General features: G+C 44.9%; 1 protein-coding gene across 6 annotated transcripts in view; it reads right to left on the bottom strand.

Annotated features, from left to right (window-relative positions):
• Positions 1-24,209, bottom strand: part of LOC133956319 (ankyrin repeat and SAM domain-containing protein 1A-like) — a 62,270-nt gene that overhangs the window by 33,635 nt on the left and 4,426 nt on the right. For 4 of the 6 annotated variants that reach the window (XM_062391261.1, XM_062391264.1, XM_062391260.1 and 1 more), the window contains exons 2-13: positions 17,939-18,019; positions 17,560-17,716; positions 16,314-16,376; positions 6,090-6,386; positions 4,756-4,831; positions 4,559-4,660; positions 4,380-4,466; positions 4,046-4,215; positions 3,697-3,759; positions 3,094-3,223; positions 2,086-2,129; positions 926-1,019 (exon numbers count right to left, since the gene is read on the bottom strand). In XM_062391261.1, coding sequence (XP_062247245.1) covers positions 926-1,019; positions 2,086-2,129; positions 3,094-3,223; positions 3,697-3,759; positions 4,046-4,215; positions 4,380-4,466; positions 4,559-4,660; positions 4,756-4,831; positions 6,090-6,386; positions 16,314-16,376; positions 17,560-17,716; positions 17,939-18,019 — 1,364 coding nt within the window. The remainder of the gene's footprint in view (positions 1-925; positions 1,020-2,085; positions 2,130-3,093; positions 3,224-3,696; positions 3,760-4,045; positions 4,216-4,379; positions 4,467-4,558; positions 4,661-4,755; positions 4,832-6,089; positions 6,387-16,313; positions 16,377-17,559; positions 17,717-17,938; positions 18,020-24,209) is intronic. The other 2 variants (XM_062391262.1, XM_062391265.1) reach the window with 1 other exon arrangement.

Below are 24,209 nucleotides of genomic sequence, written 5' to 3' on the forward strand. Positions count from 1 at the left end.
AACTCATTAGGGTTAATAATCTGAAAGTCATTCTCACAAACACACAAGTTATATCAAGATGCTTGGGTGTATTTTCCCAAAATCGTATATATCATGTCAGCTCCCGCCTCTAAAACAACTGAAACATTAAAAATTTTAAATCAATCAAAAAAGGCTTTTAATCAACATTAAATGTGCAAGCTGAATCTAAGCTGAAACTGTGTCTGCCTAGTTTTAACCATCATGCTTAGATATTTCCACGAAGCAATGAGGCACGGGTTCAGGGACTTAATGTGCATCACATGTTCGATAGATTTGTAAAGTTAGACTTGACGTAGCTGCAAATTCTTTTGGATCTAAAACTGTCTTTTGACCACAGTAAGAAAATAATTAAACAAGCTTATGAAAAAAGAAGGCCGTTTCTCCTGTGAACAGCACCAACAACTCTTCTTTCTTCACTTCTTTTTGCAAACATGCTCCACAACAATTATTCAATACTAACATATTTGTATGTGTTGGAAAAACAGAGGCCGTCATCCTCACCTCCGCTGCACGCTCGACTGGACAATGTGATATTTCCAGCTTTAAGTGTGGATATGGATACAAATCGGAGTTTCACCGTCTAATCAAGAACTCCGTTTCATATTGGCTCTGAAATGAGCCTTGTCCACTTGTCTGGGAACGTCAATCAGCCGGCTCCTGACAAGCCAAATCCACCCTGTGGCCTGCGGATGCCAATCATGCATTCCCTGGCACGGCTAATCCAAGCCAGGCCCATCTCAGTGTGCACACTCAAACGCATTTCTCCCATTTCACTGACATGCTTCGCCTGTGACTTTCAAGTGTAACGTGTCCACTCTGTCATTTCGTGAACTCACAGCTTTGCCAGCCGCAGTTGTTGTTCTTCATTGCGTTGCTAAAATCTGAGTGCGGTGGTGACACTCACCTCCCGGTAGCCGTGGGCCCAACTGTCCAGGAAGGTGCAGGGAGTCTTTCGTCTTGCTTGGGGCTCTGAGGTCATTTGGGGCAGTGGGTTTACGCTAAAAAGAGGAGAAAGAGTTTACTCAGGCCTGCCAATGAAAACACAACTTCATGCAGAGGCAAACAATCGTATTAGCATCATCCGCTTGGCTAATTAATAATCCAGGATAATGGTGTAGCTGGCCTGACATGAAATAAAGACACTATCCAACTGGTTTCCTGCATTGACCTCATGGTGGCGGGTTTGTCTTTATGAGCCGTGACGTGGCTCTGCTCAGGAGGCTGCACATTAGAGCGCAGAGGACACAGACCTGCTCATTTATTATGATTAGGCGGGTGAGGAGCACAGCTAATCCAATAGGGGCTGGAAATAAAACAGGTGAGAAGATATTGTGGGCAGCAGGTGTGGTTGCAGATGGGTGGCAGCAATAATAAAACCCACTTACCGTGTGATAAATATGAAAAGGCAATAAAATAAGATGTGATGGGCCAATAAAAAGAGAGGGCCGGTTCACGAAAGGACGTTCGGTTATGAGGGGCCAGTTTAAGACGACTTCTGCCAACTGCCTGACATATGACTCAATCTCTGACTGAGAAGAGGCATCCGTCTCTATTATGTAACTCGCTGTGGTCACACGGTCACGCTCCAGATACGAATTTCTAAATTGCAGCTGGGATACTGTTCACTGGCTGTCAAAACTCAATCCATAGGTTTTTTTGTGAAACTCGTGCCCATGGAATTCACAGAAAAGCAGACGGAAAAAATATTAGAGAGACATTTGAGGGTGAGAAAGTAATCGATACCTTTCATCTGATCCAATTTTAAATCTAATCAGTTCAAGTTTGAGTCCAACTGAACAATTCTAGCTGATCTGAGGAAATTGACAACCAGAAAACATTATGTCCCTCCTGTAATACATTTTTTCAATAAAAAAAGTATATAAAAACTAACTAAAGATTAACTTGTAAATGATAAATTCTCAAATAATACTTAGTGTCCAGGATGAGACATGTCCCTCTTTAGCACCATGAATCCAAACCACTGAAAGTCCCACGCTCACAACATAGAGAAACACATAAAAAAATGAAATGCAAACAATATAACACGACATAATAAATAGATACCTGAGGTAGGACACTGTTGGAAGACTGTGCAGTGGTATTCTCATCTGCAGAGACAGAGATTTGAGACAATGACAGATTATCTCCACAGTTCAATTACTCAACAGCACTTCAGACAGTTTGTGATTGTCAGGAGAGAAAACGTGAAAATGATGTAGAATGATATCTTGTATTATTCATGGAGACGTTATCAGGCCACAACTCAGACAGACTTCAGATTCATCTTCCTGCCATTTAAACTTAACTGGGTATGCCGACATGAATAAGCAGTTTAAAGAGAAACGGGCAGAAAACGAGTCGTTCATCTCTTCTATCAAACTCAAAAGGAGACGACGCCTTTTTCCCCCCTAATGGCCTCGTTTATCCACACAGGGGAGGCGTGATGACATCAGCCCATCAAACTCCCCAGGCCTTCAGCTCGGTGACGTTTTCCTACTGGTGCCAGTGAAGCTCAGTAAGTTGGAGGCCCCGAGGGGACGGTATTAAAACAACTACATCAACAGCTAGGGATCAAAATGGCCTCCTAATTTAATCCCATTTAATCCAATTACATGCGGTGCCATTCACCAGCCACGACTGAGGAGGGTCTGCTCTTGTACCGCACACGCAGCCGTGGTGGGGTTGACTGTGTGTTTGGGCTCTGCTGATGCTGGAAAAGAATTCGGGCTCAGGAAGAATCGGTGGAGCTTTAAAATATATTATGGAAAATGGAGCACAGGTATATCACTCTTAAACTTTGAGATGTCTTGCACACACAAATGACCCAATTTTAAGAACTTGAGCCATTTAGTAGTTAATATTGTTAATGGTCTATTTAAAAAAATATGTTTATTTCCCTGAGTGAAGCTCCAGATATTCGTTTGTAATTGTGTTTTCTTTTTATTTACCATCAAATGAATGGTTAAACTGTAAAATATCAAGCCTCATTAGATTTCTTTTTGTTTTGTTCACGCGCTAGACTTTTAATACAAGTCCTCCCTTCTTTTGGATGATATTAAAGCCCACTTTTACCTTTGTGGGAGTGGGACTCCTTGCTTGGCAGCGGGACTTTGGTCTGTGCAGACAACAACAACTCGTACGTGTGATCCTCCTCCTTCACCGGCTTGCCTCTCTCATCAATGATGCTGTTAGTATACAGCGCCTGCAGAAATATAAAACAGAAAGAGAGAAGAGGAAAGGATGATGTTCAGGGAAAGAAGGTGAAAGGACTTCCTCATTCAAGTGTCAGTCAGAGCCGGTTATATTCAAGATCCAAATGTGTCCTTCAGTGAGGAAAAAAAAGACTGGGAAAGTTTTGGTATGAAATCACTTCCTTAAAGTTACTTCCACAATGAATCCTCTGTGATCGGCCACAGTTCAGACCAGACAGATTCTCTCATTCTGTCCTCGCTCCTTTCCACCTCACTTCTCCTTTTACGCCCCGCTTCCATTAATATTTACTGAGAGGATTCCAGAGGTGACAGTCAACAGTCCCTCTGTCATTGTACAAATCCACCACGTCCAATATAATGACTACAAAAGCTAGTGATACTATCGTGACCATTCATGCACTGCTAGAAATTGTACATATGAATATCTGTTGTGTTATAAGTGGCAACACTCTTGACTCCTCACCTCTGAGCTCGCCTCCTCTTCATGACCAGGACCAGGATGTGATGTGTGGACCAGACGATCTTTCTACAAATGATAAGGAATATAATTTCTACTAAATTTATGGTTGCAATTTATTTTACTATTACTTTGATGTATCAAAGCTAAGAAATGCACTGCACAGTCCCTGTGTACCACAGGGCAGAGTGTAATGCTGGAGGGGTTTAGCAGCCCAGCTGTGCCGCCAGAGGATCACTATCACCCTCTAGTGGGAGATCAGTATTCTATCTCCTATAAACCCCTGAGATGAGGACACTGTTCTACTGAGTGGGGATGTGTGTGTGTATGTGTATGTAGTTAAACCTCTGCTGACCTTGCCAGCTTCACTATCCGGCCGTCCAGAGTCTCTGTCAGAGGACTTGCCGCTGGTGAGGCTGTCCAGAGAGTGACAGGAGGTGGCTTCATACAGAGCCTCATATGGGCTCTCCTCCTCGGGCCCCGGGGCCAGCCCCGAGATCAACTCGCTCATCTTCTCCATTTCACCTTTGGTCAAAAAACACACAGACACACACAGTCTTTAGCTGAAAAATGAAAGAGAACTCTCTTTTGTAGTTCGCCTGTCCAGTGTTTCCTGTTTTATTTGCTGACTGAATGGTTGCTCTACAGCCAAACCACATTTCTAGTTTGGGACATTTTCCCAGTCTTACCCTTTCTGCGTGGGCTGGGACTCTCCTGAGGCGGTGGTATTGGCGGAGGGGGGAGGTCGATGTCAGGGGGTTTCCCAGCCATGTGACCTGCAAAAAGCCAAACAGGAGATTGTATCACAACAGGAAGATGTGAAATCAAGAGGACACTTCCTGCCACAACTCTGTGTTTTCACATTTACCTAAAACGAGAGCAACTATTTCTCTGCTCTTCTGGGAGGGCATGTCCTTGACCGTGTCCAGCGCTGGGAGGCCCTTCTGGTCGGTGATGTTCACGTCGATACCTGGAGAATGACGACAGGAATAGATGATAGACACACAAGCCAAGTGATGTAAGGGGGTTTTAGCTGATTACATCACTATGGCACTGAGGTCTGACCTGCACTGAGAAGTCTCTGCACCACATCCGCCTTCCCAAACAAGGCCGCTTCGTGGAGGGCGCTGCCTTTCTCCGTCTGAGCAGAAAAAGAAACCAGGAACATTCAGAGCCAGAGGCAGAGAGAGAGAAGCAGGACAAAGTGAGGACACTGATGTGGATACGATAACTTGTCTCTAAAACACTGGCGCCCCGTCCAGGGTGTAAACCTGTCACCCGCCCAATATCAGCAGGGAGTGATCAGCCTCCCATGTGACCCTCAAGGGATAAGTGGTACCTGTAACAATCTTGTTTAAGTGACGTCCTTTCACTCCGACGGACAGTGTAGGGCAACTACTGAGTTTATGCCCACAAGCTGGTCCACTTCTCTACTGAAGATGATGTGGCTGAGCAATGAAAGTGGATCATTTTCCAGTTCACAGGGCCATGCTAATTGAAACCTGTGGGGTGCAGGGCCTGGAGGACACTGGATAGATACCCCATCCTTGATTCTGAGGAAAGTAGGGCGAAGTAAAAGGGGAAAGTATCTCCAGACAGATGGATGGCACAGTTAGATGCAGTGTCAGAGCCACAGGGTCAAACCAGTGGGAGCCAGGCTGGCTATGCTTAGATACCACATCAGTTCCTTTGCAGACTGAGAGCTCAAGAGTCTTAAATTTAACCTCGTAGGAATTAGTGAGAGGAAGTAATGCAAGACCAGATTAAGTAACCTAACATGATTTGTGCCATTACAGAACATTAAGAAACAAATGCACGCCGTAGATTTTAGCTTCACACACACACACATCCTCCATACACACATAATAAATCAACACTGGGTAGTTTTTACACCTGAAACAGCTTCAAAAATAACATTGAGATACACAAACTTGTAAGAGGGAGAATAGTCTGTCTCTCATTGCCACAGTGCTCCCTGGAGGCCTGGAGCTGCACTAGTGTACCGTGCTGGAACATAACGACCTGCTTTACAGCACACGTCACAGACCAAACTGAATATCAGAGCATATTTCACTCATGGGCGAGAGCTATAAGAGGCCAAAGGATTTCTGGACTTGTAGTTGTTGTTGTTATTCCTCAAGTAATAAACCTTTTGCTTTGTTTGCTTTGTGTTGTTCTGCTCGCTCGACGTTGGGCTGTGTGCGTGAAGTTGTTGACCCGCTAGTTTATCATCAGATGCCAGGTAAAACACCTTTCGAGAGAGATTTAGCTGGAAAGTTAGCTTGTCAACAAACGCTTCTGTGTACAACTTTGTGCAAAGAGACGAGATTTATGAACAGTGAGCAATACATCCCACCTCTAGGGGGAGCTCTAGTGTAGCCAAGAGCTTAAAAACCTACCTCATAGTTGATGTCCATGCCGGCATCCAGCAGCACCTCCACCACAGACAGGTGTCCATTCCGAGAGGCCAGGTGCAGCGGCGTGTGTTTCTTGGTGTTACAGCTGAGCAGGTTGGGGTGGGCACAGAGCAGCAGCTTGACCACCTCCAAGCGGCCGTAGAGCGCCGCCAGGTCCAGTGGGGTCTCGAACTTGTTGTTCCTCATGGTGGGGTCCGTCAACTCCTCCAGGAGCAGCCGCACCACCTGGAAGTGGCCGTACTGGGCAGCACAGTGCAGCGGCGTCTCGTTGTCATTGTTCTGTTCGAGGGAGGGGGGTGGGGGGCAGATTGATGGGTGAGAGGCGGCACAGGAAAGAGACGCAGCAAACAAAGCAATAAATAGATGTAAGTAATGAAGAGAAGGAAGGGACGTGGTTTGATGACGGAGTAAGAGTAAGTGCCTCAGAGGAGTCGTTGGGAGGGTAAACCAATCAGTGCATACATAGAGCCCACCACATTAGCAGATTAAAAGGTCATAAAAAGCACCAACCACAGTGAAACACATAGCGAGGCCTGAGGGGGGGGGGAGTATCTGGCAGAGGGGGACTCTGGCTGGGCCTGAGTGGAAGACTGGCAGACAAGCAGGGACTAATGAGGACAGGTGTTGGGGGGGGGGGGGGGGCTAGCGCCACAGGGCAAAGGGGCGCTAGCAGAGGGGCAGAGGCACCGAGGCCGGCGGAGAATCAGCAGACATGGGTCACTTGGACGAGAGGAACTAGCAGCAGCGGTGTTTTGTAGTTACACAAAGAGTGAGACGGGCCCATTATTCTCCTCCTGTCACGTTGTGGGCGTCACATCCATGAAGCACAACTGTGGTTCATCGCTCGCCCCTGTACACCAACAACAACAACCATGGGAGACTTCATGTGTGTTGATTATTGATGAGGCCTGAATTGTTGACCTAAGATTTGTCATTACGACATCAATACGGCTACAAAAAATGTCTTTCTATTATTCCATGAGTTATTTTCTTCATTAATTATTCCAAATGCAATTTTCAAATGCCCAGAAGTTTGGTGATTTGGTTGATCAACAATTGGAAACACAATTTACTAAATGTAAAAAAATAGCATATCATCATATTGAAGAAGCTGGAACCTGAAGAAGCTGGAGAATATTCAGCTTTTTTCTCAATGAGTGAAGTATAGTACTGTCATTAAACAAATCTATGAATAAACCAACAGTTCCAGCAATGACAACACACACCATTGGTCTGGATAACTGCCTGACAGTAATGGAAACTCAATGTTCCAATATTCTGAGCAATTCCAACCCCAGAGAACTCTGAAAGGATTAGAGAAAAGTTTATCAACAGCCAGTAAACAACTGGTGTCCTTCATATTCAAAGCGACAATTCATCCAGAGCAAAGAATGATCTCGTCTCTGCAGCGTGACAGTTGCCGATGTTTTAAAACATCTGCAGGAAAACAAGTGAACACATGAGCCGATGTAGCAGCAATTAAAAAGCAGTAATTACAGCGTGAACTCTGTAAGTGCTGCTTATTGGATCTAATGACTCTCGTGCAACAATGAGATCAACGTCTAAACAGACCTGAGATCCTCCAGCGGTGTTGATGATCCCTACCATGAAGAGCCAGCAGGGGGCAGACCCTGCAGCCCTGGAGCTACAGTGAGGCGATGGCATTGGGAATACTCATAACAACAACATGGATGTAGGCTTCAGGGAAAAAGCGATAAAAACATGATGCTACCTTTAGTAGAAAGTCTCAGGGTTGCGTATGTAGCTGCTCTCAATCTCCGAAGGGGACAACATTGCAAACAGGATGTAAACAAAGCCTGAATAACCCCAAAGCGCTGCAGCTCCTTTAAAAAACACTATGTGAAAAATGGGTGTGACAGCAAACGTCAGCCATTGTGGAACCACATGCTCCGCGAGTCAGTCATTCCAGACGCGTAGAGGCACCTACAAAGGGCCGACAGCTGGCACGGGAGGCCTCCACACCCCCTTCTGACACGGACGTGCACGATGCCAGGTCGGGCGACTCCCACAGGAACCTGCCAGCTGTGCCCCAGAGGACAGGGGATCATGGTTGCGACGGGGGGGGGGGGGGGGGGCAACGGTGCAGATTTAGACAGGTGTCAGTCGGCCCTTTTCACAAAGATCTGGCACCAGATGGGATCAGCAGGTAGCTCCTCCATTGTTACAGGGAGAGAGAGGAGAGAGAGAGTATTGGGCTCATACTGGCAGAGCAGGCTGCAGCTTGAGCCGTGAGATGAGGTGGAGCTTAGGGAAACAACAACAGGACACCTGCCTGTCAAAGGAGGAGGCACAGAGGCTGGGAGGAAAATAAAAACAGCAACTCGTCTTGGGGGAACTCGACTGAGCTTAACAAGTGGGAAAGGGGTTTTAAAACTGCTTTTCATCTGAGGAGTCTTCAGATTTGGATGCCGGGGAAATACGGTTGGCTGACTCAGAAAATTCTCCTCTTAAGTCCCTTCTCAAGATAATTTGATCTGAGAGCTTTACCTGACTTTAACTCAAATCTAATTATTGTTTTCACTCGTCTCTTTGTGTGTGTGGACAAAATAACTGAACAATGCATGGATGCATTTTCAGTCACCAGACATTTTATGCCTCAAGTGTTGTCATGGATCCAGAAACTGAATTCGTCCTGCTTATAGTTAAAACATCTCTGCATCTTATAGGACTATAGACCTGAAAGCAAATATAGAAAGAAAATAATTTTTCAGATTTTGTGGTATCATACATCATCTTGATGTCGTTTTGAAAAGCCTTAACCTTTTGCAACATTACAGATTATTTAGATTAATCAATCATGAGTGTTTAGATGATGTAGACCACATCATGATGAAATGGCATCATGACAATATAACATGGTAATATAATACAGTGCAGGGTGACAAGTTATAAATAAAGAGTACTATTATTATTTTTAGTAGAAGCGGTAGTAGAGGTAATAGTAGTAGTAATGTGTTTGATATGTATCAGCTACTTGTTCCTCTTCTCTACTGTCCTTGGGTCAAAGCAACTTCCATGTACACACACACACTTATCAACACTTACGTGTGTGTACGCCATCTCTCATTTGTGACGCACCATCATGCATTTATCACAACAGAGCTCTAATCAGGATGTTTGGATGACTTCATCAAACAAACTCACACGCGCTGTGATGACATCAGCATGACTCACGTCCTCAGATGCGCAGGTCGGCTGCTTCGGGAGTTAATCTAGCATCCGATGATTTACACAAATTATCCAAAACAACTAACTCTGGATTGACTGAAAGTTTTTGAATGGATGTATGAGTTTAAACGGCCTGATACCTTGAACAGAGCTTATGATCATGTTAACAGTACGTGTTGCTCTCGCCAGTGTGGTGGTCAGTGCTGTGTTGGACGTGTCAGCCAGCATCTGATCTTATTAAACATGGTTGACCAGCCATTTGACCCACAGACAGTGAACAAGCAGCCGTGTGACACCCGGCCTGGCCCCGCCTCTTCTTTAGCAAGGTATGCGAGGCATGTTACTCACAGACAGGCGCCTCTCACTTTCCAAACACCTCCACGACCTGTGTGTCACTTCATTCCACAGTAAAACAGCCTCTTTAGTGTAACCGTACTGTGGGAGAGATGTGATACAGCGTTTCTAAATATTATGCCAATACCTATGCATAAGTACTTGTTTAGTCCACACAAAGTTATTCTCATCTGCATTTGTGAGATCTGTGCATGTTTTGCACCGATTCATTTAAAAAATAGCAAAAGGAAAACCATGTCTATTAATAAAGACGTAAAACAACTATTAAAAAATATATTTTCTGTTCATATTCTGCAGACACAGTAGATGCATTATTTGATATTCAGTCATTTAAGTGAAAGCCCAGCTGGATCATAAAAATACCAAACATAGTATTAAATGTTATACTTAAAGAATCTGTGATTTTTATTGCATCATTCTTGCATAAGAAAGGCACAGTGAGGAGTTTCAGCATGAAATCCCGACACATAAAGACCAGGATCAGCCTCGTCTCCACCATAACACCACGTGCCGCATGAGCAGTCAAACAATCATGTACCGACAAGACAGAGCTCTGAGGGCTTTTAAACAAAATGGCACCAATGACTCGAGGCCCTGCTGAGAAAAAAGATTAGAATTCATATAATTCAGCCAAGACTTCCTGGACAGTCCATGTTTTCTATTGAAATCCTGTCGTTACTGCTGTGCCGCATACGCGTTAAACCTCATCCTGATTGAGACCTCAGTGCATGTCAAACGAGAGCAGATTAAGATCTGCACTGGTGCCTGCTGATGATTGATAAACGCTGCCTTAACCAGCAACATCTGGAGATTACACTGCATTGTGCTGTCAAGCCGCACGATATTCTGACAGGAGCAAAGAGGTAAAACAGAGAGAGAGAGGGAGAGAGGGAGAGAAAACAGAGGTCGGAGGATGTTACAATTCTCACAACCTGAAGCTGGGAGACGGTAACACGCTTTGACTGGCGACCTCTGTCACGTGATACGCTGGCTGGCAGCAGCGCGAGGCAGCGGTTACGTCATGCTCGCCCCGGGTAGTGGTTGTAGTAGCAGCGGTGGGTGGTAGTGGTGGTGAAGGGGTGGGCACAGCAGCTGTTGCAGCCAGTGTGCCAGAGGGCTGGCTGTGAGCCCGCCTCCACCTCATCTGTAATCCCACCAGTTTGTGTGCATTCATATAAATTATGGATCTCACACACGCAAAGAGGGTTTACTGTAATATCCATTTGTGAGATTGATATACAAATATTTGAATTATATTTGTATTCATCATCCAGTTAATGTGAATGACTTTATCTCAATTTTGAAACTAAACCTGGTTGATATTATTATTATACACATTTGTTTGTTTTAATATGCAGTATGTGTCAACAAATTCTATCTTCTGCCATAAATACATTTTTGAAATTGCTACAAAATTAATACTACAAAATTATCTGTTCAAGCCTCCAACTAAGGGTGCTATCAGGAGGCGTTACAGCTTTTTATAACATCAATCATCAAATATATGTACTTATATCTACATGTAACTTTGTTATAAACACTTGAATGCTGCCAGTGGATGTTATATTGGGGGCTCACACTATTTTATACATTTTATACTCAACCTCAAAGCTAATTTTCCCTCCAGGGAAGGGATCTCCCACCCATGACCTTACTATAGCCATCAACAAGCCGTCCCCACCCAGACCACAAGGATCCTGGGTGTGACCCTCGACAGTCAACTCTCCCTTACCCCAACATTGCTGCAACAATCCGATCGTGTAGATACATGCTGAACAACATCAGGAGAATACGTCCCCTTCTCACTCAGGAGGCGGCACAGGGTCTGGTCCAGACTCTTGTCATCTCAAGCCGAGATTACTGCAACTCCCCCTCCATGTTTTTAGTTTATTTGCATGTGCTAAAGGCCATGAAATATTCAATTAAGTGAAAATATATCAACACAAGGTTTTTATACCAAATGTTTCTTGGCTTTGAGCTTTCCAGTGCAAAGTTAAACTGCTTTTCTCTCTTTTGTATTTTTTGTTAAAAATCTTTTTGTTCAGACAGTTGGTCGGACAAATAAGCAAAGGCCCCTTGTTCTTCAGAGAAGTGAGTGGATGTTTATGTTAATGTTTGTTTCTCAAAATTTGTCGTCCAAGTCGACCCAAATTCCAGCTGGATTTTGAACCCAAAAAAAAGCAGAGGAACCGTAACGTAAATGCTGACTCTAATTATAGACTTTTTAGCTTGGACACCGTCACGCATTCCACAGTAACCAGACCTTGCAGCCCTGTAATGAAATAACTGTCTGACTGGCTTCCGGCCGTAGATTGTGATTCTCTGTACAGCCAACTCTCTCCCTCTCTTTTACAGTAAAGATAAATTTCCCCTCTTCATACTCCACTTGGACCTGTGACAGGCTGGCGACCTGTCCAGCGTGGACCCCGCCTCTCAGCCAATGACAGCTCCAGCCCCATGGCGACCCTCAGAGGACGAGGGGCACCGTTAATTGATGGATACACCACTTGATTAGATCGGACACACTTTCCCCAACATAATTCAAAAGGCCTTGAAGTAGACGATTTACTGCAGACCGGCTCTGCTCTGAATCTCTTCTCGTCCAGGAACAATCAGCTGTCACCGCATTAAAGGACTCATCCTAAAATGTGCACAGATGAAAGACAATGAGAATAAACTTGGATCCCTCTGCTAAATAGCAACATGTCCCCCTGAGCGCCCCTCAGACAAGCTCCATCCATTTCTTGGCACGACATTTGTGGAGGCAAGAAGAGAGCAGAAGGTAAAGGGAGTGTGGGGGGGGGGGGGGTCTCTGATGTTGTGTTGCAGAGGGAAGAGCTGGACACTGAGGTGACACAGATAAATGAGCGCGCTGGCAGACTGCGTGCAATGCGCCTGCAGGAAGGAGAGGAAACTCTGCTCCACTTCATAATGAGGCGACCGAAAGAAACGACTTCTGCTGCCGCCGTCAGAAACTTTTACCGACATGTCAGAGATGCAGCACTGAGAGAGAGGCTCATCCATCTTTAACAATTCACCTCTAGTTCTAGTTTGACTTTCCTTGAGCCTCAGTTTGATTTCGTTTGGATTTGTTCCGGGGTCGTCTGCAGTGCATGACGCCGTCTGGGTTCACGTTGATGGCAGAGAGCCTGAACATCTGAGCCTGGGTAAGAGGATCTCATCTAAACACATATTGTATTAGACATGTGACCTATATAGGAAGATGAAGCCTGGGTGAAAGGTAGCGTGATACGAGTCAGGGCAAACCAAGGTCTACAGCTCTTGTGAAGTAATAAACAGAAATTAGATCAATAAAAACATTAATAACCAGCAGTTGCTTCTGGAAATTGGATTTGGACTAAATGGCTTTATAACAGTTTATTTTTCTCATATTAACATAATTTGACATGTTGGTTAAGATATGAATCAATCAATGAAATTGTATGTAGCCCATATTCAAACATCACAATTTGTCTCATAGGGCTTTAACAAGGTCTTACATCCTGTGCCCTCAACAAGCTGCTAACAATTTTTTTTAACAGGGTGAAAAGAAGGTAGAAAGTGCAATAGATGTCATATGTAAAGGAGAACATCATCAAGATAAAAGGTATTTGCAGCATTGAAACATTTTGTTGCATAACTGAAGGTCAATGAATTGATGGATTATTGTCAGTAATGCTCGAGTATCGAGTATCACTCTTGTTGTAATCAGAGTCCAAGGTCAGCAGCCACTACGATCATGATCCACCATCAAGATCGGATGCCACCATAGTCAACAGTCATTGTTCACTGCCGCCATCAGCTGCCACCTCGATCGTGGTCCAGCAGCATTACCAACACAATACAGGATCCGCCATTATTATCACGATCAGCCAGCACAGTACAGAATCCGCCATACTGGTCCAGCCACTATGATCACGACCTCTGAAACGTGATCCACCATCACCATTAACATCCTCCAGTTGAAGTTATTCAAATGTGATGATATTATATTTTTCTTTGCTTTGTGACAGAACATTTTTTAATTTCTGGGTTTTGTACTGAAAAATAAGAAAACAATCTAACTAATAACATCAAATTGGGCTTGTAAGAAATTTCCAAAAATTATTTAACCCAGGATACGATCCTCAGATTAATCCACAATGAAAAATAATTCGCTACAGTCTGAATGAAATAATCAAAAAAGGTGCAGATCACTTATTCAGCTCCAGAGTCTACTGCTTGTTTTTTAAGTGAAATCCTGGCGGAGTGTTTCCTGAGTTCTCAGAGGCCGTGGTCAGTGGAGGTCAGATCATGTGGTCGGTGGTTAAATCTCCTTTAATGAGGGATGTGAAGCAGCATCAAAGTTACCAGCTCACTCTGGACACAATCAGGGAGAGACATCACTGAGGTGAAGTGAATAAACATGAGTCTGACTGGCTTCCTGGACCGGGATGAGAGAGAACTGGATCCAGTCCGGACTGATTCCTTGAGTCTCCCTGACAGGGACCACTGAAGCCTCATCTCACACCTTTCATGTCTGACATGCTCCCTCCACTCAAACACCACGTCTCTCCACGGGGACGACTCACCACCACTGTACGACCAATAAGCCGTGACACTGTTACTATGACAACGTCTCCACCTCCTCTCTGGAGCGAGGCAGGCTCAGAAGCACAAACTGGGAGGAGGGAGAGGAGGAGGAGGAGGAGCAAATTCACCCATTTACACACTCAAAGCATGGACATCTCTCTTTGATGCTGATGCAAAGAGACCGGTGCGGCAAAAAAAAACTCCCATCCTCCTTGTGAGATGAGGCTCTCTGGTCCTGGAGTGGGATGAGAGGGAAGGCAGTGTGCACCCCGCCCACACAGTCACATGATGCCATCAACCATGACCACAACCAGGGCCAGAGGCTCCACGCCCGCATCCACGATTTTGATTTATTCATAACAGGGCATCAATTATTCAGGCCCAAGACCAGGTAGTGGCTCCCGAACTATCCTGAAAGGGTTTGCATTAAGATATCATTCATAACGAACCGCAAGAGTCAATATGAAAACCCTCAACGGACTAAATGAGAAGAGAGCGAGACAAACGCAGCCACGGCAGGAAAACCCACACTCTAATGTGTATGCATGTGTTAAAGAAGCCAGCCTTTCCAACCAATCACACAGCTCTGCCGCCAGAAAGTGCAATCACAGAGTGAAGAAACGAACGTGTTCACATTGTTCGCTGCTCTGACTCCATCAGACGCCGTCGGCTCTGCAGCCTCCAACAAACTGACATCTCTCTGTCATGTAGACGAGACAGGGGCTTCCCCCGAGTAGCTGCAATGCAATGAGGGTGGTGTTGAGACTGAGCTATCAAGTGGCTGGATGTAATAAACTGTGTACTACAGAGGAGTCACATAACTGAGAGATAGAGTAAACCCAAGGTTCAACCTTGGTTTCCCCTCTGCTGGTGAGCAGCTTATGGGAAAGACATTTACTTTATTTCTTCACAATTTTCCCTCTTCAATCTTATTCTTCTTAAATATCAGGTCTTATCTTCTCTTTTAAATGTTGTTGCTCCAGCTGGTGGTAGGTTTTATAAAAGACTTTCTGTGAAGCTGCTTTTAAACCTGCTCTGAACTCTGGCAGACAACAAGAATCATCAACAAGAGATTTCGCTCTTGGTGATAAGGGCCGATGCTGGTGTTGAAGAGCTGTTTGCAAAAAAAATTGATTTCCAGAACATAATTTATAAGTCATGTCCGTCCTGCTGCGCCCCCCCCCCCCCCCCCCCCCCCCCCCCCACGCACCAGCCCTCATCTGAATGAAGTGAACATTTTCCTGTTGTTGTGGATGCTTCCTGACCCGGACAATCTCCTGCTGTGAAAGACAAACTCTAACCTCAGCTACTTATTCAGATTTTTATGACCACCTACTTCGACATTGGAATAAAAATGTACTAATCATCAACCATGTTTTTGCGCTTCGACCTAAACTTAATTTATTCTTTGAATTCAATTAATAAGATCATTTATATTAATTGCAGTATCCTGCAGCCAGCAATCAGGTTTTATAGAAGACTTCCTGTAAACTATACTCCATCGTTCAACCTTCCACTGTTGATTTTCTAATACTGTAATGGGTGTCGGAGCTTTAATTAATAGAGCGGTTTGAATCATTCAATACTTTCTCCTACTGCAGCCAACAACTTTGCTGACTGAGGCTGTAAATTACACCAGTTTTCACTTAGTCTTCACCCCGAAGAGAAAAGCTCCCACACAGAAACTCACAAATCACCTCCCGGGACACGGAGGGGACACGGAGGCATTAACCAAAAGTTTAAAAGGCATTTCCATCCAAAGCCCAGTTTATTCCTGACCCTGCTCAAAAAAAAAGGCTGCAACAAGAATATTGTAACATGTGAGGGGAGGATTAACATCGGTGGAGGGCATGCTGTAAATGCAGTGTCACTTATGTCAAACACAACAGTTTGGAGATCACAAGCGAACATGAGTAGAGAGCCAGAGGACAGAGATGTACTGATAGCCAGGGAAATTAAAAGCCTCCCCCAGATCTCCAGAGCAGCAGCAAGCAGCAACAGACCAAACCCAAGCACATCAAGCCAACACAGCAGTAAAGAGAAGGAGCACTTCAAGGAGGAAATGTTGTTTCGGCAGCACTGTGTACACACCTTGGCATTAATATAGGGGTCAAAGGGCCCACAGCGTTTGAACTCTTTATGGTCTACAGAGCTCTGGGAGGGAGAAAGAGAAGATAGGCTGATGGCTTCTTTTCAGACAAGCGATGAACAAACGTATGATGATCACAAATGAGTGCAACTAAAAATCAGATTTGAGTTAATGAACAGTCAGATGTCATGAACAGGCAGTGAGAGATGACACAAAATGAGACAGACTACTTTTTTGTTAAATATCAGATTGGCCTGTAATGGTTCAGATTAAACTTCTGATGCTCATCATGGGTCATTTCTCCGGCTGGAGAGTTTGGAAGCAACCAAACTAAAAATCAAACATATGAGTTAAAACAGTTGGAGCAAACAAGCACTCAACACAGCTGTAAAAGTCACAATGCACTCTTCCTGTTTCTAATATAAAGCATGCCATGCTGAGGGAGAATTTAACATCGAAAATTGTTTACTTTGCATTTCGGTGCTAATCCTTCCTCGTTACCGAAAAACTAAAATCCACCTCCTTCAGTTCCTGACTGAACCCTCAGAACTGTCATAATGAAACTTCAAGAGGCCGACAAATCTGCTGAGAAGCTGAATTTAAAACGTCTGTGACTCGAAAAGAAGAAGTCCTAATGTGTCAGACACACAGGCTCTGTTCAGACCGGGTGTTCACATCCGTCCTGAGAGATGCGATCGCAAGTGGACAGCAGCAGGTTCACCCCCGACATTAACACGGGTCCTGAAAGTGTCTCCTGTGACCACTTGTGATCAGATCTCACTTCCCCGCTCTATATGGGAATAAACACGCACATTTCTGTTTGCTGTTTGGTTTGAGTTTACAGATGTGTCACTGTGTTTGTGTGTTAGCGTGTGAGTGATGTTGCCAGGGAGAGGTGTGAGGAGAAGGGGTGCATCTGAAAGAAAGATGTTTATCGATTGGAGAAGTTGTGGCCATGTGCATCTAAAACCACCTCCGCATGTGGTCTGAGTGATCGGACCTCGACGTCTGAACCAGACACCCCTTGTGATCGGATCCCTCAGGACGGATGTGAACACCCGGTCTGAACTGGATCTCTGGCTTTAAACAAGCCGAGGAACAAATCACTGACTTCATTTCACAACTGGTGATATTATCAGCAAAGTAAATGTGTTTGAAAATCCAAAACTAGACCTGCATTAGTCAAATCAGAAAACACAAGACAACACCAACAAAACAAAAAGCAGAAGAGAAACCGCTGAGGCTGACCTGCTCGTTGAGTCGGGGGTGCGACGGCCCCTGGTGGACGAGCAGCTTGACGATGTGCTCGTCCCCCTTCCACGCCGCCAGGTGGAGCGGGTAGCAGCCCTTGTTGTCGGCGATGTTGGTCAAGGCCTCGTTTCGTAGCAGCGCCTCCACCACCTCGCTGCGGATCAATGGAGGGACAGCGTGGGTCAGAGAACGGCCAGAGTTTAAACCACACTAATAAATACACACACGGCCTTAAGAGACAGTCAAATCAATAGCTTTAATGTCCCCATGGGACAAGTGTGTGTGAGGGCAGCGCTCATTTAATGTACATACATAAAGAGACGCCGCAACTCAGGCATTCCTCCCAATTCCCAACAGTAATTTATCCCCCATCTACCTGTGTCCGTTCAGGGCAGCGTGGTGGAGGGGGGTGTATCCAGTGCTGTCCACACAATTCACATTGGGGCCTCTCCAGATACTGTGGAGGAGAGGAGAGGATTGTTATTTAGCTTCTATAAACACAGACAAAAACACACGCACAGACCAAACACACACTGCCTAGCCCTGTGTAAAGTGTCAACCTGTGGGTGTGACTGATCACTATCTCTGCGGCTCGCTCACATCTCACAGCCCAACCCCCTGCCAGACGACTAGGAATAAGAAAACACTGGGCCGGGGGCCAGCAGCCGCATCGACTGAGACAACCAGGAAGGAAAAGAGACAGCCCAGAGCAGCAGCTAGGGTGAGCGAATGTCATCTGGTTAACAGATATGCATCCCGAGCCTGATCGTTCTGAGCCCAGCACCGAATTAGAATGGGCTTTTTGTCATGCAGCGTAAGAAACAACAAACAAAGCTCTGAGGCCGAGGCCAAAAACAAGCAGCGCAGGGGTAAAGTGTAAAACTGGCCCAGCATCAGCCCGGCACTCTCATCCACTTGAACTGAACTCAAGCTGTCGGCTCAGATTGGCTCGTTTCTTTTAATTCACAAACAGCATTGTGGCGAGGACGGAAAAGAGTGAGAGGATAGGGGCGGGGGGCGGGGGGCGGGGGTGGGGGGGGGGGTTAAGAGAGATGGAATGAGTAATTTAAGAAGCTGAAGGATGTCTGGTGAGACTGAGTGCCAGGCCGGGGATGTGAGGCTCTCTGAAAGAACTTAACACATCCTAAATAAATCATGTGACGTGGAAATCCCAACACTAGTGAACCGAATATCTAAGACCAGGGTCTGGAAAGCAGTCGGGCCTCACACAGAATCAAACATCAACAGATTTTTTTTCTTCTATTTTTAAAAAACTATTTACTTAGCTTTTGATACATTATAGAAAAACGAAGGCGACAGATTTGGCAGCGGGAAGAACTTCATTAATTATTACTGGCTTGAATTTTAATGCAAGTAGGAAAAAACTTCTTATGAATGAAGTGTTTGGAGAGAGGGCCCGTTGAGGGGAGGAACATCATCACAGGGTGTTAGCTGGGGGGGTGGGGGGGGGGACAACAGGAGAACACGCTCACAGACACAGTAGGAATTGATCCGTGATGTAATCGGTGTGGAAGGTGTGGCAGCGGCATGCTCGGCCTCCTCGCGCCAGCTTCAGTGCTTCAACTCCTGTGACTCTGCCCCACACGCGCGGCTCGGTTTTGTCGCAGTAATGGCCATTTTGCCTCCCCTCCCCTAAAATACATCTCCCATAATAGCTCTCAGAGCAGCCTGCAATTACACAGTCAGAGCTGTCTCATCAAATAAGTATCTCGGAGGGCTCCACAGCCTGCGGAACAATGGGCCTGACGGAGCGCAGACACACAGGGATGCACCGCTCTCCTCGTCATAACCTAAGCTGTTTAGTCCTTACAGCCAACCCCTCTGGCTCACGTCTGAACCCAAACTCAGGGAGCCGTGAAGACGTGAGACATCAAACGCAGGGTGTGCTCAAAGGAACCACTACAGCGGGGAGAAGGTGGTGGACGGACATGATGGGGATTGATGCGCTTCGGTTAAAAGATGCGTGAGCTCGGATCAATGTCGGCTTTGAAGGAGTCGTACACGCACACTTCCACTCTCGTCCCTTCCCCTGCACCAGAAATCCAATTCGTAGTAAAGAGTGCAGCCGCCCTGGCTTGCATGTGCATGGCCGCCGAACACATCAAAGTGGAGAACGGAGACAGAAACAGACCTTTCGTTTGCTGTCCCAGATAAAGGAGTTATGTAACGGCTTACAGCAGAAAACCCCCCCACATTCACAAATTAACATAAACACGAACAGCAGCAACTTCGACTTTAGGATTCAACAAAATCAGGCATGGGGCAGTAATGATTATCCGAGTGATGCAAGGAGGCATGCCATGGGGTCGGGCGCATAATTAACATGGCTGTGAATTTATTGCCGTGATTGTCATATCATGCAAGTGGGAAATCGCGGTGGAAATGTTAGGTTCTCGTCTTTGGTTGTTTTTGAGCATCAATGGCTATGTCATGCAAGATGAACCTGCAGATGTATCACAAGATAAATGCCCAAGATCAGAAAGATCTGGAATAAAGGGTCAAATCGACTCTGCGTTTGACACTGGACCCTCTCAGCAGTTATGACACGGATGTGACATTGCCAGAAGTTCCACAAATGTCACTCAGAAACACAAACATTCACTGTCACATCAGTCCAGTGACCAAGGAAACCTCAACGGGGTCAAACACATCACAAACCCCAATAACAGGCAACTCTGTGGTTTTCCCGGAATATTAGGGCTCTAATCAGGGACCCGGGTACTAATTAATCCTATCAAAATTATCTCTGTGTAGAGGAAATGAAGCTGTCTGCCTCTCTACTGTCATACTATTTAAATTTGCTTTAAGGCCCTGAAGCAACAGCTTTGAGTGCAGTCAAAAAGTGTGACGTCCTCTCTGCATTTTGGCTGCACGGCACTCAAGGGCATGAGTCAGAGTGGTGCTCGACAATCCACTTCATCCTCTTACTACGGCTCACAACCAACCTATCTGGGGGCCGGGGCTTAGGCCCGCAGCGGCGCAATGGGCAAAACAGAGTTGATTTAGTTTGGGAGGGGGCAACATTCATGGGAACTGACTGAGGAATTCCTGTTTGAAAAGCTGCGCTAATCCTTAATTTCCCTGAGGGAATATCAACGGGATGAGGCTGAAGTTTGAAAGAGATTCTGGGAGGCTGTAATTGTGCGTTGTGCTGTGTGTAGCCAGTATGAGAGCAGGAGAGATAATAACATTCTCCCTCCTTTATGCATTATCTGCATTAGTTTGCTAATGTCAGTCACACATTGTGAATACTGCTATTTTAAACAGACGGTCATTTGCAAAATATGTAGGCTTAAACATTAATCTCCACTGGGTTTCTCTTTCCTGATGTTCAAATGTCATGGAGCTCAAGCACAAAACAAAAAACACTGCAGTTGTTTTTAGCACTGACTCAAAGAACAACTCACTGTGGACTCCATTAGATGATGCATCGGTCATTTCCATCACATTTGTGTTGATAATTTGATTCTCGCTCTGTCAGAGTGATGAGCCGTTCTGAAACATTTGTGTATTTACTTCGGCCAAGGAGGTTGTGTTTATATATGCTTTTGTTTGTGTGTCTGTCTGTTAGTTAGCAGCGTTACACAAACATTTCCAGACAGACACATTACCACTTTGTGGATTGATCCGATACGGGCCAAGGAAATACCCCTCCAAAATTTGGTGCAGATCCAGGATTTGTTTTTCACTTTCTTTGACACTGTCTGAAAAATACCTACTGTATCAAATAGGAAACAAGAAATACTGTGTGCAAATGTTTTATTTTTTATATATAACTGTCAAAGTTCTAAAGTTGTCTTCAAATTAAAAAATTGAGAATTGACGTGTCAGGCTGCAGACAGGGTTAAAATGTTTACTTACTTTTCTTGATATTATCTAAAGGATTAAAGAGAACTAACCTCTGCTTTCCAGAGCAGCTATTGTTGTGCCTTATCTCCATCAGGCTTCAACATGTTGAATATTTTAGCAACAGCAGGTAGTCAGAGTAAATGTTTCTTTTTAATCCATATGCCACCAAACCCAAGATAATTCCAGTGGAATCTAAAGTCCGGATAAACGATAACTTGTTTACTTGAGGAGCCACAGGGAGAATCCAAGGCTAAATCCAGCAGTGAGTTTCAGCAAATGAAAACCCAGGTGAGTGTGAATCCGGTGTCAAATAAACAGATTTGTCCTGCAGCCTATTAGCAGTGTGACCACACTGCCAGGGGATTACTCCCGCCCAGGGCGCTGAGCCCAGCAGTGACTGGCGCATGTCAGCCACCATGAGGGGAAATTGGGCTTAATTATGCATACGGCTGGCGGGTGCCGAAACCAGATGCCCTGCTGCCAAACCGCCAACCTGAGCATCTGCTCCTCAGCGGGAAAGAGTGAAGTACCTGCCAGAGGCCTCCAGGCCTCCTGAAGACTACACTCAATGACTTAATGAGCTACATCTCCCTCAAGATGCCATGTTACAACTACAACTGGAGTGGAGCAGTACACATGCTCATCACGGAGGATGTGACAGAACAGATTAAAAGGATGACACCTCTACAGTCGTGAAGCAGTATTACGAGTTAGGCAGAAACACCTCCTGCAACAAATCTGAAATCTAAGACACAAGGCCCCAAATAAACGTCTTCAAACTGCTTTTATTTAAAAGTTCCAGTTTGTATAGTGATTATTTGAAAGCTTTGGTTTATTTTCTTTAGGGTGGTACGAGAGAACAGTGCTTTGAGCGGGATGCTAACCTCTGAGTGCTAACAAATTCACAATGATAATGCTAACATGCATGTGCTTAGTGAGAATAACGTGTAAAATGTTCAGTATCTTAAATTAAGCATGTTAAGAAGCTACTTAGCACTTAACACAAAGTACAATTGAGTTTAATGTGAAAGTCATTGTTCATACAATGACATTTTGATCTGATCATCCATAGTTACAACCATCCATCCATCAGCTTTAGTATATATATTATTCTTCTGAGAGTTGGAGGTGAGCTGGAGCTGAGAAGTGGGTACGTAGCTTGGACATGTCGTTGATGTTACTAAAAGGAAGAATGTTATAAACCTTTCAAGATGGCTACGCAAACATCTGAACATTTAGGAGGTTCAGAAACGGCTCCAAGTACATCTTGAAACAAAACTGAATGAAATGAAGCCAAAGACACGGGAGCTCATTTGCCAATTCAGTCTTTACAGAACCTGATGGAGCTGTGGCGGAGTGGAAACGCACCGTAATGAGCATCTGTGCTGCAGCAGGAGGTGTGAAGAAACTGCACCCCCCCCCCCCCCCCCCCCACAGTCTATGATGAGAGCAGTCCAATGAGCGCAAGCACAATCAAATTGATGGGCATGGAAAAAAAAACTAATGGCAGGATGAAAAGGTGGAATTAATGTAGAAGAAAAGAAGAAAAGAGATAAGGAAGAATGAGATGGGATGAAAAGAGAACGAGGAAAACCCTTTATATCTCACCCTGTCGCAGAGAAGCTGCCATCTCCCATGAATTCACAGCAGGAGACACTACACAGATCTCATTGTCACACAGGCATCCACGAAGCATTTTTGCTTTAAGGATAAAGTGATTTTCAGTAAGTATGACAAACAACTACTGAAAGCTTCACATTTCTCTGTTTGCTCAAAAATGTACTTTTTAACTTTTAATGTTGTAGTATTTTTCTGACTATGAAACCAGAAAAAAAAGGTATGTATGTGTTAATATAAGAAAAGAGCCATTTCCTGGTCACAGTCTGTCGCCAGTCTGCTTAGTCATGCTCAGGCTAATTCAGCCCAGAGCCTGCTTCTTTTATATGGTTTGCAGAAACAGCAGAGCAAAGGGGAAATTTAAAGTAAAAGATCCTGGGCTGGGTAGTTTCCTTAGCACACAGGCCGAGGGCAGTGCCATTATTCTGGCTCCAAGCACAATGTGTTTGAAGTCTGGAGGTGCAGTGGAGGTGGGCTCGGGCCCAGCAGGTGGGCAACCAGGCTGCTGGGAGAGGCAGAGTGGGAGAGCAGGGAGACGACGCCAGCCGGGAGGCCGGACACACTGAAGTGTCTAGTTCTGCAAACACATGTGGGCCTGCACAGGACAGGGAGGTCTGATGTCTCGGGTCAATGTGGTACTTTCTTCCCATTAGTTGGTTAAAAAAAAACAGAAACCACACACGTAGATAAACCACAAGCTCAGCAGCCTTATCTTTTTGTCCATTTGTTATTATAAAGGATTTCAGTAACTGGGGTGAAATAGAGTTCACATACACAAGCCCACAGAAGAGTCTGTACGTCTGTGTGCTTCTGTCCTGCTCCTACATGAGCAACTTTCTGTTTCATCTTAATACAGGAAGCCAGATGGGAACTTTAAAAAGAATAACCTTTCTGTGAAACAAGAAAACTATAGTAACTGGGGGAGCCCTAATTGTTAAGCACTATTAATGGGCTGTTAAAATAATTTAATAGTATAGTTAAAATTGGAAACATTGCTTGGTTTCCTTACAAGATACATATTCTACTTCAGACAACTCAAGGGCAACCAATACCTCTGCAAACTAATCAAGAATCTCCTGACCCACTTGGATGAAAACTATCTTTAGCACTACACCATTAGGTTAAAATAAAGATGGACACTACATGTGTCGGTTTATGCT

This window comes from Platichthys flesus, chromosome 7, assembly GCF_949316205.1.
Source record: "Platichthys flesus chromosome 7, fPlaFle2.1, whole genome shotgun sequence".
NCBI lineage: Eukaryota > Metazoa > Chordata > Actinopteri > Pleuronectiformes > Pleuronectidae > Platichthys > Platichthys flesus.